This window comes from Haliotis rufescens, unplaced genomic scaffold (genome assembly GCF_023055435.1).
Source record: "Haliotis rufescens isolate VD_foot unplaced genomic scaffold, xgHalRufe1.0.p SCAF_16, whole genome shotgun sequence".
Classification (NCBI taxonomy): domain Eukaryota; kingdom Metazoa; phylum Mollusca; class Gastropoda; order Lepetellida; family Haliotidae; genus Haliotis; species Haliotis rufescens.
Genome location: NW_025963846.1, coordinates 5,366,401 through 5,385,634, shown reverse-complemented (window position 1 = coordinate 5,385,634; position 19,234 = coordinate 5,366,401). Strand labels below are relative to the sequence as shown.

Genomic DNA, 19,234 nt, shown 5'->3' with positions numbered 1-19,234 from the left:
TCCAGTATTTAAATACAGTGCCCATGACTGCCTATGCCTGTATATATCCCGTCTGCCAAGTGGCCAGCTGGCACTCTCTGAGCCCAACTTGAGTTCTCCTCATCCCCCATCTTAATCGCAGTGTGTTAATGATAGCATCGTCCATTGATTCTCCCAGCTATTGATTTGAGGGACAGAACAGCAAGAAGTAGAAATCTGTGAGAGCAATCAAGCCTGGGCCAGGCCGGCAGCAGACACTGTCCGCCATCTTGGAATAATGGAATGGTTGACTGCTGTGTTCTATTTAAAGATAGAGTGAAGCTGCACTAATGTCAAACTCGCTTTGTGGCCGGCTGTTTAGTTTTGCAGCCTCATCTGGCTTCATGGTTCTAATTTATTGCTTGTGAACGTTAGTAAATATGCAAAGTGTAGATAATCGACACACATATAGAAAATGTTGATCAGAAACTGACATGACCAAATCGGCTTTGATTGTTTGGAGAAATGGAAATATTTGATTACAATGATGTTCTGCGTGTTTAATATTCTCAAATAAGATGTACACATGTCCAAAAATGAGAAATTATACCTCGTTAATGTTTTGTATAATAAGGCAGCTGTTAGAGAAGAAAGGGATGGTGGTAGATGTGACATTTTCTGGTTCACTGATAGGTTCTGTTTATGATCACGGGTCATCTTGCTGCCTGCCTGTCCCTTACTTGTCCTGACGACCTTGTCAAATTGATTACAATCCTCCCAGATCTGACATCAAGGTCATGGTGACCTCCAGAAGAGGAGCTTGGTTGCAGACTTAAAAGGACAATTAGCATTATGGCTACTGTCATTCATCTGGTTGTCACACAGTGGATTTAAATGCTCTATGCCTCAGACTGCACCAGATACTCTGGCTCCAGTAGAAAGCTTTCTATGGACTATTCTGAATCAGTCATTCTGGATCTTCAGAGTTAACACTATTACGTAGGGACTATTTTTAGTCAAGTCTACAAGGCTGGCTTGATTGGAATAATTGGATTCTGCAGAAATGTATGTGGAAGGCTTGCTGTTAGTCAACTCCCTTCAATTTGAACTGGCTTGTTTAAGTCACTGTTGCTGTCTACAAATTTTGCCATTAGTCTGAGGCATGAGTATAGTTAAATCTTCCGAAGAATCTGGAGTTACAAGTTTGGGTTTGACTCAGATGTGTTTGCCACAGATTGCTAGTCCTTGTTTTGATGTACACTGGCAAACCTTCTAGTCTCGAAAAGTTTCTACTAATTTGATGGATGCTGTATCAGAAATACAGGTTTTCTGCTTAAGGATCTCATTGATGTGAAAGTTTGACCATAAGGACCCTATCACTTTAATTTATGACAAACCCTTGAAGATCCGGGTTGAATAGGTCTTCAGCAACCCATGCTTGCCGTAAAAGGCGACTATGCTTGACGTAAGAGGCAACTAACGGGATTGGGTGGTCAGGCTCGCTGACTTTGTTGATGCAATATGCAGCATGTCATCGATCCCAATTTTGTGGAGCGATGCTCATGATATTAATCACTGTATTATCTGGTCCAGACTCGATTGTTTACAGACCACTATCATACAGCTGGAATATTGCTGAGTGAGGCGTTAAACATCAAACCAACCAACCAATCATTCATGACAAGAATGACCTTTTGCTTTAACATATTTCTTGTGTACAAAATGCAGCTGTATAGCTTGGGATGTACTAGGTGCACACAGACAATGAATGAGTTGATTATTTTTCCCAATTCCAATGCATTACCTTGAGCATGTAACACCGGAAATACACACGTTAGTCCTGTTAATACAGTATCTGTTTATGAAAAGTGTTTGGGCGGTGGTGTAGCCTATAGTGGTTAGAGCATGTGCTTGTCACACTGAAGGCCCGGATTCGATTCCCCGCGTGGGTACAATGTGTGAAGCCCATTTCTGGTGTCCCCCTGCTGTAATATAGCTTGAATGTTGCTAAAAGCAGCGTAAAATCAACAAATCTTTTATTCCAGAGAATAAATAAACATATCATACTTGTCATACTTTGGAGGGCGGTCGGGTAGCCTAGTGGTTAAAGCGTTTGCTTGTCACGCCTAAGACCCGGGTTCGATTCCCGACATGGGTACAATGTGTGAAGCCCATTTCTGGTGTCCCCCGCCATGATATTGCTGGAATATTGCTAAAAGCGGCGTAAAACCATACTTATTCATTCATTTGTCATACTTTGGCTTATAAAAAGTCATTAGTTGTAGTTTTGACTATTATGTGTCACTACATTGTTTTTGTGATCAAAATAGCAAAGCCATGAGAAGCCTCAAACTGTTCCATGTGTAAAAAATTGTTGTTGTTTTTGCCCAAATGCTGCGCTTCAGGTTATTATCTGATTATTGTTGTAAAATATATGCAGTAAAAGCAGCATCTAAACTAGCACAATATTTAAATATATACTTCCTAGTACTGTAGTAGTTTCAGGTGCATCTTTTTTCTGATCATTGCATTACAATTCTTTTCAGTTATGATAGTGGGTATTTTTTAACGGAATCACTGGTAGACAGTTGCAGTAATCTTAATCTCTGCATGTAAAATATTTCTGAAAAGACTTCTTCGTCTTATGATGACCATCGCATGCTAAATCAGGATGTGTTTTTATGTTACAGGAAATCACATTCTGACTGATGATGACCTATATGACTTCCGGTGTCAGCTGGCCGCTGCTGAGGGAGGGAAGCCGGTCAAGGTGAGTGTAGGTGATGTTGTGGGTGTGTCTGACATGGTTGCTGCTGTGGGGATGTCTACATGGGTTTCTGTTGGCTGTAGGTTTGTGTCAGTGGTTTGCAAGAGATAAATGACTCGAGGACATTTTCATGACTTTCCACAGTGTCATTACCTAATTTAAAAAAAAATAATCAGGACATTTTGGATGATAATCAGAAAATGAACCAATCTGAAACCCTGTTTCACACATGGTTACTGCTGGCTGTGGGTGTGTCTGACGTACATGTGGGTGTGTCTGACGTACTTGTGGGTGTGTCTGACGTACGTGTGGGTGTGTCTGACGTACGTGTGGGTGTGGGTACTGCCAGTTGTGTGTGTGTCCCACATGGTTACTGCCAGCTCTGTGTGTGTCGCACATGATTACTGCCGGCTGTGGGTGTGTCGCACATGGTTACTGCCAGTTGTGGGTGTGTCCCACATGGTTACTGCCAGCTGTGTGTGTGTCGCACATGATTACTGCCAGTTGTGGGTGTGTCGCACATGGTTACTGCCAGTTGTGGGTGTGTCCCACATGGTTACTGCCGGCTGTGTGTGTGTGTGTCGCACATGGTTACTCCCAGCTATGGGTGTGACTGACGTGGTTACTGCCAGCTGTGGGTGTGTCCCACATGGTTACAACTGGCTGTGAGTTACGCTATGTGTCAGGTATGTGAGGGTTATACAGTGTCAGGTCTGAGTGTTATACAATGTGCCAGGTCTGTCATACAATGTGTGATGTCTGTGTTATAAAATATGTCAGATCTGTGTCATACAATGTGTCAGGTCTGTGTGGGTTATACAGTGTGTCAAGTCTGTGTGGGTTATACAATGTGTCAGGTCTGTATTTGTTAAACAATGCATCAGATCTGTGTTATACAATGTGTCAGGTCTGTGTGTTATACAATTTGGGATGTCTATGAGGGTTGTACAATGTATCAGGTCTGTGTTGGTTATACATTGTGTCAGATATGTGTTATACAATGTGGGATGTCTTTGAGGGTTGTACAATGTATCAGGTCTGTGTTGGTTATACAGTGTGGGATATCTGAGTGTTATACAATATGTCAGATCAGTGTTATACAATGTGTCAGGTCTCTCTGTGTTATATAATGTGGGATGTCTTTGAGGGTTGTACAATGTATCAGGTCTGTGTTGGTTATACAGTGTGGGATATCTGAGTGTTATACAATGTGTCAGATCAGTGTTATACAATGTGTCAGATCAGTGTTATACAATGTGTCAGGTCTCTCTGTGTTATATAATGTGTGATATCTTTGAGGGTTATACAATGTGTCAGGCATGTGTGTTATACAGTGTGTCAGATCTGTGTTATACAATGTGTCAGGTCTCTCTGTGTTATACAATGTGTAATGTCTGTGAGGGTTATACAATGTGTCAGGTCTGTGTTATACAATGGTTTGTTTGTTTAATGCCGCACTCAGCAATATTCCAGCTTTATGATGGTGGTCTGTAAATAATCAAGTCTGGACCAGACAATCCTGTGATTGATGTCATGAGCAATGGTCCACGCAATTGGGATACGATGACATGCATCAACCAAGACAGTGAGTCTGATCACCTGATCCCGTTAGTCGCCTCTTACGACAAGCCTAGTCACCTTTTATGGCAAGCATGAGTTACTGAAGACTTATTCTACCTGGGTCTTCACGGGTCGTTATGCAATGTGTCAGGTCTGTGAGGGTTATGCAATGTCAGATCTGTAAAGGTTATACAGTGTGTCAGGTATGTGGGGGTTATGCAATGTATCAGGTCTGTGAGGGTTATGCAATGTATCAGGTCTGTGAGGGTTATGCAATGTATCAGGTCTGTGAGGGTTATGCAATGTATCAGGTCAGTGAGGGTTATGCAATGTATCAGGTCTGTGAGGGTTCTGCAATGTATCAGGTCTGTGAGGGTTATGCAATGTCAGATCTGTAAGGGTTATACAGTGTGTCAGGTATGTGGGGGTTATACAGTGTATCTGGTCTTAGTGGGTTATACAATGTGTCAGGTCTGTGTTGTACAGTGTGGCGGGTCTGTGTTGTACAGTGTGCCAGGTCTGTGTTATACAATGTGTCAGATCTGTGAGGGTTATACAATGTGTCAGATCTGTGAGGGTTATACAATGTGTCAGGTCTGTGGGGGTAATACAATGTGTCAGGTCTATTATACAATGTGTCAGCAGGGGTGGAAATTTGCCATTTCCCGACTCCCGGGGCAAGTAGAAATACGAGGTCGGGCAACAAAATCACTTACTTTAACTTGACCGGAGGCAAGTAATATTGGAAATTACTATCACTGTCTACATGTCTAACTACTGGTAAAAAGGTACAATAAATGAGTTGAGAGAAATGTCGTATACGCGCTTTCGTAACATCACCTGGTTTTTTCCTTAGTTATAACAAGCGATTTCATTGGATTAAAATTGGTTTCTAATGACGCTTTCTTGATGAAATCTGCTACAAGTTTCGTGATTGGTCAATTTTGAGCACGTGGCCTCAGGCAGCCAATCAAATTACAAGTGTGATACCAAGCTCGTGTTTGATAAATTTCAGAAGTTGGCGAAAGGTTTTTTGTTAAACCGTGCTATACTGAACGTTTTAAGCAGGAAATTACGATATATATTAAAAATATGGAACTTCGTGAATGTATCGTGCTAGGTTACGAGCAGTGACAAAGATTTTTCATGCATATATTTTTGCATTAAACATCGTGTCCGAGCTGAGAATTCAAGGCAACGAAAGCCGAGATGTCATTTGACTTACATTACACGCGATCGCACGAAAAGATGGAAATAATAACTTAGATGTAAGTTTGATTACTTTTAGATATATTTTTGTTGATTTTATTTATTACTGTGAAATGTGATAGATTTAATAAATGAATGATATTACAGGTAGGTCCATAAAAATATATACTATTTTGACGTGACTACGGCTTGGCCGGAAAACAGGCCTACGGTGTCTGGGGACTCGATGCTTCTTGGCCGGAAAACCGGCCTACAGTGTTGAAAGAGATAAACACATATTGATGATTTGAAGTTTTATTTTGAAATTATTCGGGCAAGTGAAAATGAAATCAGGGCAAGTGAAAATTGTCTTTAAACTTGTCCGATGGCAAGTGAAGTTTTTTTTTTAAATTTCCACCCCTGGCCTGGTCTCCGTGTTATACAATGTGTCAGGTCTCTGTGTTATACAATGTGTCAGATCTGTGAGGGTTGTACAATGTGTCAGGTCTGTGTTGTACAATGTGTCAGATCTGTGATGGTTGTACAATGTGTCAGGTCTGTGTTGTACAATGTGTCAGATCTGTGAGGGTTATACAATGTGTCAGGTCTGTGAGGGTTATACAATGTGTCAGGTCTGTGTTGTACAATGTGTCAGATCTGTGAGGGTTATACAATGTGTCAGGTCTGTGAGGGTTATACGATGTGTCAGGTCTGTGTTGTACAATGTGTCAGATCTGTGAGGGTTATACAATGTGTCAGGTCTGTGTTGTACAATGTGTCAGATCTGTGAGGGTTATACAATGTGTCAGGTCTGTGAGGGTTATGCAATGCAGTGTTAGAAACAAACAGTTTTTGTCCACTAGTCCTTATAATGATAACATGTAGCGAAACGCTTAAAAAGGGCAAATTTCTACTAGTCCTTGTGATACCTTAACTATTGGGCAGTTTGATTAGGACTATAGGATGAGTGCCAATTTCTACCGCTGCAATGTGTCAGATCTGTGAGTGTTATAAAATGTGTCGGGTCTGTGTGTGTTTGGTCTCTCAATCTGATCTCTGTATTTTAAGTGACCATACCATGTTTTCAGCGTGGACAGAACAACCGGCTTGAAAATTCCACCATCAAATATACAGTGGACTTCATCCGCAATCTTCCTGCTACTGACAATCTTGACAGTGTTGGGGAAGTCGTCTTTAAGTGAGTGGATTTCGTTCTTTCACCGTGTCCTTGTGACAGGTTTGAAATAATTGATTTACAATAGGACTTGTATAACAGGCTGGTGGGGGTTGCAGGTCACAAATTGGTTGTCATGATTCCCTGTTATTGATGTATGATGTCACTTCCCTCGGAGATTAATTAATTACATGTTTGTTACTTGCTTGATGTGTTGCAGGGGGACTAAGAATAAGGCTGAGTTGATCAACCGCTTCAAGCAGAGTGTCCAATACTACCTGAATGGAACACAGGAGGGTTTCCTCAAGTATAGACCCAGGCTGAAGAGTAAGTAGACAAGTGTGCCCCACCCCACCCCACCCCACCCCACCCCACCCCACCCCACCCCACCCCACCCCACCCCACCCTGCCCTACCCTAACCTACCCTGCCCTGTCCTGTCCTACCCTACCCTGCCCTTTTACACCCCACTCTTCCCTACTTTACCCTACCCTAGCTCTCGCCCTGCCCTGCCCTGCCCTGCCCTGCCCTGCCCTGCCCTGCCCAGCCCTGCCCACCAGACACCAGTGTTCTCCAGTTCTTCATGGAACTAGCCTAATCCAAAATAAGTAGCATATGTGTTGCACTGCTGTGCACTAGGCAGCTGTATCGTGATCAAGTGTACGCCAGTGGGCCAATATCCTGCAGAAGCCAGCTGGCACACTGCCCACAGAAATGCATATATTCTGGAGAAATAGGTTGATTTATAGATCGGGTACTGCATAGCTTTCATTTGTGGAACACCAGTTTGACCTGTAGTGACCTGTACGAAGTCATGATGGCTCAATTATGGTGGGCAGATGATGACATTTTGGGCCAAAAAAGGTGTAACTGTAATTAGATTATCCATTTTCAAACCTGACACACCACTGAATAATTACAGGTTGATGTTATCACTGTTTGAGTTCCTATCAATTTCACTGTTTTGTGTTGGCATTGATAAGGATGTGGTAGCTACAGACAGCATCATGTGGATCTGCTTCACCACTGTGTTCCTCTGGATCCAGACCACTGGAGACACCAGGGATTTCTGTAGGCATTCCCACTAAGTCTGCAGCAAATCTATCATATTGCACGTAGAAATAACGACTTCTCTGCCTTTAATAGAAAATGGGCTTTGTTTACTCATACTGCAAAATAACTTATTCACTTGATGTTTGCAACATAATTTGATGTACCATAAATACCGCATCTTCTTAATTGTATACATAAATATGCCTTCATCTGTACCATGATGTGGATTATGCCTTAGGCCTCCTCTGTACCATATTCATTTGAGAAGTACCTGTATTCATAAAGCTGTACTGCTTTTCGAGTGCATATGTATCCTGTGTACATGACTGAATAAAAAAAATATAAAAAAAATTAAAAAAAGTCTGCAGCAAATGTAATAACAAATCCTAAATTGGAATTAATGATACCCACTGTCAGGTTATCATAAGTTTTATCTGAATATTTTATGGCTGTGCATATGGGACGATATGGCCTTGAATGCACTGTTAGAATATGGAACTTGTCCCAATTTGCCCATCATAGACACTTTAACTGAGATAAGTCCATGGAAAGACACGTGTACCTCCTGGGGCAGTGACCTCACAGTGTGTTTATGTAATGTTGATGAAGTTGTGGCCGAACATTGAGTTTGTGTGTTTGTGTTGCAGTGCCTGGCTCTCCCCGGCAGCAGGGCAGTTATCCCGGGACACAGAACGGACATGCGGTAACTAGACGCAACACTCAACATCTCAGCTCTCATGATTTATAATGTGCAGTTGTGTGGTTCCCACTCCATGTCAAAAACCCAGACAAGTCACTTTTGTCCCACTTTCTTCACCTGTGTTCTGTTTTGCTGAAGTGGGCATTGCCCATAGAAGGACATGCTCATTTGTATTGTTTATTTTACTCATATATGAGTGAAACGTGAATTTGAAGCCTGGCAGTTCTCTTCTTATTTTGGTTTGGAAATTGTTGACTCTTAAAATACTTGGCTGCCAGAAAACTACAATATCAGGAGCCAGTTCGTTCCTTTGGAAAATATTGGACTTGGAAGCCTGTTTTTGTAGTCTTACCTCAACAAGGTCAAACCTCAAAACAAACTGTATGTCATTGTGTGCGAGACTATTGTTCAAATATGGAGACATTTGGCATATATCAGTGTTCGCGTTTGCGCAGAAGTGTGCGTTTTTCACTCAAAAACACAACAAACACACACAATATATTTTGCTTCCATGTTTTGCACACAATGCTTTTTGTCTGCTTTTAACAGTGCTCATCAAAGTTTACAGACAAAAATGAATCAAAATTTGGAATTCCCAATTGTTGAAAATAGATTTGAGCTAGATTGCGCTCACGACTCCAAACAGTGATTGGCTAGTAGGTTCAAATCATGCAATGTGTCCCTCATCTGCACGGTAGACTAGTCTAGTCATCATGTCGAAAAAACGGCAAAGACCAGCTTAGTTTCGTGACAAGCCAGTTGTCCATATTATCAGCAGTCCATACTGAGGTCATATAGTCATCTGGTTTCCACCAGCCAACATTCTTGCTTATTGAATGCAGCCATTATGATTACGTGGTCTCCAGTTTGTGATATGTATACAGCCTGTAAACTAAGTTAAGGTTAAACTTCCGTTTACCATTTAAATTGTATTGCCTGTCCTGCTAGGCATTGGTTTATATGCGGAGATTAAGATTACTGAGTGTATTTTCTCGTAAACTAAGCTGGAAACATCAAGCAGCTGTACGCATATTTTCTCCCTGATCCACGGTGATTCAGTTAAAACAAACCCAATAATATAAGTTACTAAGAATTTTGATGCAATATTCGGAAGAAATTGTATCTGAAACTATCATTGATCAGCATATTCCAATTTTGTGTTGTAGTATTTTCACTATTACTTAAAAACATCCAAAGCATGTAGGTGTGTATTATGCGCACGCCTATCTACTCAGCTGTAATTGTTGGTGACAAAAAGTACATAATATGATCAATACCCCATTGACTCACTATGAAAAGACAACAGTGCAAAAGATTTTGACGAAACTATAAAATAGATTTTGCATGCACTGGCAAAATACTACCTCAAACACTATATGTATGCTCTAGATGAGTTTTTTTACCCCTCGGAGAGGCGTGGCACTTATCGGTCCCACCCTTCTCCCTTGTTCATTACAGACATGCAGCGACAAAATACATGCTTTAAACTTGCATTTGAAATAAGATAAATTTGGAAGCCTGAATGAAGATATTTACAGAGAGCGTGTTACCAAAATATCCTTGCGAAACAGTGCAATCCCTATCTCCACCACCTCCACATCATCAGTATGATACACACAGCTCATTAGAGATGTGATTATCATGATGTGGTCCATAGGTATGAGAATATGAAATATATTTAATTATTATATTGAATCTATATTTATGATAATAGTCTGTGACTTTAGCTACTAGTCTGAAGCCTATTAGTCTAGTAATATTCTGTTCAGACTAGTAGGCTCAGCTTCCCAAGAAGATCCAGTGTAGAATAAGTCTTCTTCAACCAATGCTTGCCAAAAAAGGCGACTGTGCTTGTCGTAAGAGGCACCTAACGGGATCGGGTGATCAGGCGCGCTGACTTGGTTGATGCATGTCATTGTATCACAATTGTGTGGATCGATAGTCATGATGTCTATCACTGGATTGTCTGGTCCAGACTCGATTATTTACAGACCGCCGTCATATAGCCAGCTGATAGCTGAAATATTGCTGAGTGCGGTTTTAAAAAAGAAACAAACGAAAACCAAAAGTAAGCTCATCTAATAATAATCCATATTTAATTAGTAAAATCTACTGAAAATGAAGCTGGTAGTCTCAAAAGGTTTTGTCACAGATTGTATTAAACTTTCAATGTTTACAATGGCATTGTTCATGTTTATAGTGATACGGTCCTTGTTTATGATAATGTGGCCATGTTTATGATGATCTGATTTATGTTTGTGAAACAGGAAATATCTGGTTATGGGGACAGTCTTGGCCAGCAGCCTGCCCCTCAAATAGTGATAGATCCCCCACATCACAACGCGCTCGGTGAGTTGGGACGGAGGCATGGCTACGGAAGTAGCGGAGATGCAAGCATGAACAATCGCCATCTACAGTTCAATGGTAATAGTCGCAGTGCATCCTAACTAATGTCCACCGCAGCAGTCTGACCACTATGGCCTCCGAGCCTACTGTATGGAGAAACATGCTTCAAAGTGGCGTCACAGCTCAGCCGAGTAAATTCAGATGTTTCTGGCATCCACTTTGAACTAAGTACTAGAGAAAAGTTATGGACTGGTAGAGAAGGCTTAGTTGACATTTTCTCAGTAAAGGACAAATTCTAGTACTTTATGGGTTGAGTCCCATCCAAAATTCAAACATTACTGAAGGCATTGTGTATTCCTATTTGTAGTTGACACAATGGGAATAGTAAGCTTGTTTCCCCAAGTGGGACAGGACGGCTGGTACAGTTCTCAGACTGCTGCTTGTACATAACCTTCACTGTTCCTCATACAGTTTGTCTTCCATCCTAACCATCTGTAGTTCCTCATGCAGACAGTTGTTGTCATGGCAATTATCGTAAAGGCTAAAGTTGTTTGTGTAATGTGAGGCTCGAGGGAAAAGTGGGATTCTTCATCGTGATCCTTGTCCAAGTCGCTTTGCGAATACTTCTGATAAGGACAATGTCTATTCTTGAACCTTTTAAGAAGTTATGCTGATGTAAAAGTAAGCAATGTTCAATGACTTAATCTTCAGTAAATGGATTATTCTTGACTAATTAATGTATTCCGCTCTGCATAGGCATATAATGCATATGTGTGTCTGTGTCTAAGTGTGTGCGAGTGTGAGATTCCATTTTTTTGGCATATTGTTTGACGTCCTAGAAAGCCAGGCTCTTCATAGCTCCACAGTACACCAAACAAGTGATGAAGTAAATGCACCATCTACCGGAACATGCACTGACTACAGATACACCTGGTTCTCTCGATGCCTGTGTCCTGTGCAGAGGAAGGACGTCGAGGAGGAGTAGGCTGTTTTTACGTTGTAATCAGTGACCGGTCCTTTGAATTTTGGGAGGATGCAACTTCACGTGTGTCCGCTAGTTTGTCTGGGGATAGTAGAATTTCAGACTTTGCAGTATACAACACGCCACTAGTCTGGGACTTGTTTAAAATCTGGAGGGTCTAGTTGTATACTCCCCAAATCTTGTTATTTTGTTTATCCACTAGTTCGAAATGGAAGTTTGGACTAGTTGTATATGGCGTATGGTGTCGACCCCGGTAAACTTTATAGTGGATGTCTCCCTTTGTTATCGCTATCTGGGCTAGTAAATCTGTTAGGTTACTTTTGATGGAGCTGTGAAGGAAAGTTGCCTGGTTTCAAGGTTGTTTTGCTGTTTATTTTGTCTTTTTGTCAGTTGAGTTTTGTCCCAAATTCCATGGCAACATCTGAGCAGAAAAACCGTCCACATTGGGGATCTGGTTGGTTGTGTAACATTGTATCCTAGCAGCGGATCTGTGCTGCCATCACCTGTCTGGCCTGGTCTAGGTTACTTACCCTGATATGGCTGCAATACTGCTGATTGTGGTGTAAAACCTCACTCACTCACTCACTCACTCACTCACTCACTCACTCACTCACTCACTCACTCACTCACTCACTCACTCACTCACTCACTCACTCACTCACTCACTCACTCTATTTGCCTTCAATGCTGATCCCTGCATCCACCCACTGTTTTGATTCATCTTTTATATAAGAGCATGCTTTTGTAGTTGAATTCAGTTTTTGAGCATGCCACTTTTTATCTCCTATTCTTGATCATTAGTGTCTTATGAATTTTAAAGAAATTGACCCGCTTCTTTCTGCTTCCTGTGGAAAGTAGCTTTTCGTCACCATGATAAATATACTGTCGTTTCTTGATCTATTTAAATCATTTTGTCTTTAATTTTGGTAAAATCAACTGAAAATATATTTTTAGTTTATAGAATAATTGTACTGTTAAGTTTACACGGCCAGAAAAGACATGTCGTTTCACCAGAACAAATGGTCAGTTGTTATGTTGGAAGTGGGTCCCCAACACACTAGCTCTGCCTAGGATGGGACTGAGGGACCCATCAGAACTAACCGGGGAGTGGACAGAAACCTCCCTGTGCAGGTCAACAAGTTTCAACTGTACTTTTATTGAGTGTTTCTGACACAGGTGTAGACAGCAACGACAAGTTGGGTTCGTCTTCCTCCAGCAGTGGCTCTAGCCCCACCTGTCGACTCAGCCCAGAAGGAGGGTGGCCAAACAAGGTACATTCCCCATACTTACACCTACAAGCATTGAGTGGTTCACCATGGGTGCCCGTCAAGCTGCTCGGTTTCCGTTTCCGGAGGGGATCTCCTAAACCGTTGAATATTTCTTGTCGAAACTTGCTATACATGCCAGTCTAGTGGTGAACTGGTGCCTTTTGATGATTTGGGATTTTTAGTTTTGTATTTTGTAATGTTTAGTTTTTTTCTTTCATGAAGACAAGTTGGACTTGTACTGCAAATGAGAGTAGTGATGGTTTCCAGAGCAGAACTCCCAAACCGTTAAATGTTTCGCGATGAAACTTGCTATACTGATCATTCTTGCATGAACTGGTGCCTTTAAATGATTTTTTTGTGTGTGTGTGGTTTTTTTTTATTTATGCTTCACAATGACAAGTTGGATTTACTGAAAATGAGGCTAGTGCTCGTTTCTGGGCAGAACTCAAAAACCATTGCATATTTCTGGATGAAACTTGCTATACAGATTAGTCAAGTGGTGAACTGGTGCCTTGATAATATGGGGTATGGAAAAATACTGAATAGCATTATTTCTTTCTTCGCTAAACTGAAGGTATCCATTGGCAATGAACCAAAAGTGGAGTATGTAGCCAACACCATATCCGAATTGCACCAGACAACGGGGGTAGGGGGGGGTGGGGGGGTATGTCAACTCTTTGTCTCAGGCGAGAGGGTGTGTGGCCAAACAAGGTACATTCCACATGGTAGTAGCAATATCACATAGGGAGGAGCCCTGGGTTGATCTCGGCACAGATAGGGTGTATAGCCAAAAATGGTAACTTCAAGTTTGAGTTGTTTCGAAGGGCTTGGATGTCGAAGGGCTCTTGATGATATATGATAGAAAGTTTTGATGGATCAATTTACTTGTCTGTGCCCTGGATGGCATGGTCCAGCTTAGCATGGTCAGGGGGAACAGTTATTGATACTAGACTAAATGTTAAGGATGGTTGGTGTTGCAGCACGACTTAGGAATGTTATGGGATAGTGAAAGAAGGGAGTCCCAGTGCTTCAAGTGTTCGCTTGCCACAAGGAAGGCCCGGTTCCCCACTCTGGTACAATGGTTGCCATGATATTGCAGGAATATTGCTAAAGTCTGTGTAAGACCAAACTAACTCACTAAGGAAAGACATCCAGAATCCGAATGACACACCTTTATGGCTGGGGAAGATTTTGATCAAATTGTGTTTCTGTAATTCCAATGATGATGAATGAAGTCTCATATGCTGATATTTTTCTTCAGGGACGAACAAATGATGTTGATAACAAGGGCCCCCCTGTGACACCAGAGATCGTCCGTATTGCCAGTGAGCGCCATCAGAAAGGGCTGATGTCTTCCTGGATATACCAGCTACTTACACAAGTGAGTTGCACAGTACCTGGAGCAAAACTGAAGTAGGCCAAGGACAACACTAGTTAGAGTGCTTGAGAGAATGAAAAGAGTAGCCAGAGTACGTGCAACAGTAGCTGGTGTGAAAGGAGTTGTAGCCCACTAGCTGTTACGGCAGCTTGAGCACATGAAACAGGAATGCATGCAAAAGGAACAGTAGCCCAAAGAAAAAATTGTAGCCTGCCTGGTTGAGACAGTAGCCACAATCGGTGGAACTGTAGCTTGAGCAGGTGAAGCAGTATTCTGAATGAGTGAAACCACAGCTAGCCAGTACAGGTGAAAAAGTAGCCTGAAAGGCATAAAAGTAGCCAGAACAGGTGAAAAAGTAGCCAGTACAGTTGACAAAGTAGCCAGTACAGTTGAAAAAGTAGCCAGTACAGTTGACAAAGTAGCCAGTACAGTTGAAAAAGTAGCCAGTACAGGTGAAAAAGTAGCCAGTACAGTTGACAAAGTAGCCAGTACAGTTGAAAAAGTAGCCAGTACAGTTGACAAAGTAGCCAGTACAGGTGACAAAGTAGCCAGTACAGTTGACAAAGTAGCCAGTACAGGTGAAAAAGTAGCCAGTACAGGTGACAAAGTAGCCAGTACAGTTGACAAAGTAGCCAGTACAGGTGAAAAAGTAGCCAGTACAGTTGACAAAGTAGCCAGTACAGTTGACAAAGTAGCCAGTACAGGTGACAAAGTAGCCAGTACAGGTGACAAAGTAGCCAGTACAGGTGACAAAGTAGCCAGTACAGGTGACAAAGTAGCCAGTACAGGTGACAAAGTAGCCAGTACAGGTGACAAAGTAGCCAGTACAGGTGACAAAGTAGCCAGTACAGGTGAAAAAGTAGCCAGTACAGGTGACAAAGTAGCCAGAACAGGTGACAAAGTAGCCAGTACAGTTGACAAAGTAGCCAGTACAGGTGACAAAGTAGCCAGTACAGGTGACAAAGTAGCCAGTACAGGTGACAAAGTAGCCAGTACAGTTGACAAAGTAGCCAGTACAGTTGACAAAGTAGCCAGTACAGTTGACAAAGTAGCCAGTACAGTTGACAAAGTAGCCAGTACAGGTGACAAAGTAGCCAGTACAGTTGACAAAGTAGCCAGTACAGTAGCCAGTACAGGTGACAAAGTAGCCAGTACAGGTGACAAAGTAGCCAGAACAGGTGAAACAGTAGCCAGAACAGGTGAAAAAGTAGCCAGTACAGGTGACAAAGTAGCCAGAACAGGTGAAAAAGTAGCCAGTACAGGTGACAAAGTAGCCAGAACAGGTGAAACAGTAGTCAGAACAGGTGAAAAAGTAGCCAGAACAGGTGAAAAAGTAGCCAGAACAGGTGAAACAGTAGCCAGGACATGGAAACAGTAGCCAGAACATGGGGAAGCAGTAGCCAGAACATGGGAAACAGTAGCCAGGACATGGAAACAGTAGCCAGAACATGGGGAAGCAGTAGCCAGAACATGGGAAGCAGTAGCCAGAACATGGGAAATGTAGCCAGAACAGGTGAAACAGTAGCCAGGACATGGAAACAGTAGCCAGAACATGGGAAATGTAGCCAGAACATGGTGAAGCAGTAGCCAGAACTTTGGAAGCAGTAGCCAGAACATGGGGAAGCAGTAGCCAGAACATGGGAAGCAGTAGCCAGAACATGGGAAGCAGTAGCCAGAACATGGGAAATGTAGCCAGAACAGGTGAAAAAGTAGTCAGAACAGGTGAAAAAGTAGCCTGAAAGGCATAAAAGTAGCCAGAACAGGTGAAAAAGTAGCCAGAACAGGTGAAACAGTAGCCAGGACATGGAAACAGTAGCCAGAACATGGGGAAGCAGTAGCCAGAACATGGGAAACAGTAGCCAGGACATGGAAACAGTAGCCGGAACATGGGGAAGCAGTAGCCAGAACATGGGAAGCAGTAGCCAGAACATGGGAAATGTAGCCAGAACAGGTGAAACAGTAGCCAGGACATGGGGAAGCAGTAGCCAGAACATGGGAAACAGTAGCCAGGACATGGAAACAGTAGCCAGAACATGGGGAAGCAGTAGCCAGAACATGGGAAGCAGTAGCCAGAACATGGGAAATGTAGCCAGAACAGGTGAAACAGTAGCCAGGACATGGGGAAGCAGTAGCCAGAACATGGGAAATGTAGCCAGAACAGGTGAAACAGTAGCCAGGACATGGAAACAGTAGCCAGAACATGGGAAATGTAGCCAGAACATGGTGAAGCAGTAGCCAGAACTTTGGAAGCAGTAGCCAGAACATGGGGAAGCAGTAGCCAGAACATGGGAAGCAGTAGCCAGAACATGGGAAGCAGTAGCCAGAACATGGGAAACAGTAGCCAGAACATGGGGAAGCAGTAGCCAGAGAGGGCAGAAACAGAAGCCAGAGTGGGTACAATTGTTGCAAATGAGGGTGAAACAGAAGCCCAATCTTGTTAAACAGTGGTGTGGATTTAGCTGAGGATATTGATATTGTACTATGATCTAATGCAAAACAAATACCTAGTTGCACAGTTTGCCAATGTTTCTTATTATAAGACTTCCCACTGGGTTTGCTGGTAATTAACATGGTCACCTGCAAGAATCACTGAGCAAAGTCATCATCCTCGATTATCCAGCGAATCTTCATTTATTATGTGTAAGAAAAATTCAGTTGGCAACTGACTGATGGAGACAACACTTGAGAAATGAAGCAATGGGAGGGAGCAGGTCCAGGGTATTTCATGTATTTCTCATGATGAAAGTGATGTCAGTCGGTGGATTTTTCCTTGTTGCAGTGTGAAATCAAGCTGCCTGTGATCCTCGAGGACGACACCAACCGTGAGCTGCCGTCCTACATCGACCTCTACCGCCCCATAAGACAGACTGTGTACTCTGTTCTATTCAATCTTAACAAACTCAAGATCATCCATGAAAACCAAAGCAAGGAACAGGGTGAGTGCTGTAAATGTTGATCCACAGAGATCTAACTTAGGCAATGGCCATCTTGGCCAGACAACTCCAACTTAGCAGTGGGGTACTTCTCCAGAGAGCTCCAACTTAGCAGTGGGGTACTTCTCCAGAGAGCTCCGACTTAGCATTGGGATACTTCTCCAGAAAGCTCCAACTTAGCGGTGGGATACTTCTCCAGAGAGCTCCAACTTAGCAGTGGGATACTTCTCCAGAGAGCTCCAAGTTATCAGTGGGGTACTTCTCCAGAGAGCTCCAACTTAGCAGTGGGGTACTTCTCCAGAGAGCTCCAACTTAGCAGTGGGATACTTCTCCAGAGAGCTCCAACTTAGCAGTGGGGACCTTCATCACAGAACTCATACTTAGGGCAGTAGGGAAGTTCTTAAAAATTCTCCCACTTACGGCACTGGGGATCTCTTCCATACCTTCTTATGGCACTGGGGAACCCCTCCAGAGTGTTTGGTTTAGTTTTTGTGATTTCCACTGACTATAAAATATTTTTCCTGTGAGAAACATCATCAATTCATTAAGTAAACATTTTGTTCCAACATCACCAATGATACACACACATGCACACATTTGCTCTGCTCTGCTTTGCTTATTGTGTATGTAGCAGGCAAATGTAGGGCTCTAATGTAGGTTTGCATGTTCAGTAAGAGAAGGACACATTTGACTTCCATGAGTTATGCACGGCCTCTGTTCGTTCCTTGTCTTCAGTAGACTTGTCACTGCTACACCTCATTCTGTCCTAATTGACACGTGATGGAGGAATGTCATGTGTACGAACCTATGAAGTATTGATGATTCTTGAGAAAAGTTTGAGGTTATGTACTGCAGCGAATCTCTTGACTGTTGCGCAAATCTTTTCCACATCTCTCCCTCGTAATCTTATCACAGGTGAGGCACCCCCAAGATCCTTCGATGTGTTAGTAAAGGAATGGATCGTCCGTCGAGGCACCAACCGACCATCATTTGAGATTGTTATAGCAAAGCCTGTGGAATGGAAGACACCAAGCATCGAGCGCATGTGGTTGGGCCAACAAGCCGACGATAAGAACCGCAGACTCCGCGCCTTCCTCACCTGCATGCAGAGTGACTCCCCCTTGATGCTTAACACCAACTATGTACCACAGCACCTCCTCATCATGTGCTGTGTTCTCAGGTATGACACAACTAATGACATGTAGACATACATTGTACTGTAAGGAAACTTAACAAATATGGAATGGGATTTCTTACCACAGTTGATGTTATTCCAGTTATGACAAAAATATTTCTAAGTTCGTCAGGGTTGGAAGGGAGGTAACCATGTTTCTCAATGAAAAGAAAACATTTATTAAAGTTTTCATTTCATTCACTTGGAAAATCGTTTGATCAGACTCTATAAAAACTTGTGATTTTTTTTCTTGTTTATATTTATTTAATAAATCCATAAGGCATGTGATAGACAATTAGAGGCCTATTATGTATGATGTTGATACAGCAGGCGAAGGGTTCATTTAGGCTATAAAAAAAAGTCTTGGTTCTCAAGCACATCACACATCATCATAAAGTCTGCTGCACATTTCGTTTTTATTTCCATTTTCAAAAAAAAAATCCTAATGCTTAAAAACAATGTGATCCAATATATCAGAGTTACTTCCCTTTACATGTGAAGTATTTTGTGAACTGCTTTACTGCGCATCTGGTGTTATTTTCATGGCAGCAATAGGAGTTTGTATGTTTGATTATGTAGGGAGGCCCTTTCCCAGGTTGATAGTACACAACTGCTTATTTGGTTACATACTAGTTTGAACACGCTAAAACAAACAACTACCGCCCACCATGCACTATATTTTCAAAAGTCATTGCCTGAGAACCAATGCTTTTGTTTTAAGCCTTAAACCTAAGTGACTCACTCTTTTAGGGAT

General features: G+C 42.3%; 1 protein-coding gene across 4 annotated transcripts in view; it reads left to right on the top strand.

Annotated features, from left to right (window-relative positions):
- The window catches only part of LOC124144227 (constitutive coactivator of PPAR-gamma-like protein 1), a 45,657-nt gene that overhangs the window by 16,228 nt on the left and 10,195 nt on the right, over positions 1-19,234 (top strand). For 3 of the 4 annotated variants that reach the window (XM_046513526.2, XM_046513527.2, XM_046513525.2), the window contains exons 2-10: positions 2,649-2,728; positions 6,562-6,671; positions 6,868-6,974; positions 8,347-8,402; positions 10,667-10,823; positions 12,904-12,998; positions 14,257-14,376; positions 17,153-17,309; positions 18,222-18,486. In XM_046513526.2, coding sequence (XP_046369482.1) covers positions 2,649-2,728; positions 6,562-6,671; positions 6,868-6,974; positions 8,347-8,402; positions 10,667-10,823; positions 12,904-12,998; positions 14,257-14,376; positions 17,153-17,309; positions 18,222-18,486 — 1,147 coding nt within the window. The remainder of the gene's footprint in view (positions 1-2,648; positions 2,729-6,561; positions 6,672-6,867; positions 6,975-8,346; positions 8,403-10,666; positions 10,824-12,903; positions 12,999-14,256; positions 14,377-17,152; positions 17,310-18,221; positions 18,487-19,234) is intronic. The other variant, XM_046513529.2, reaches the window with a different exon arrangement.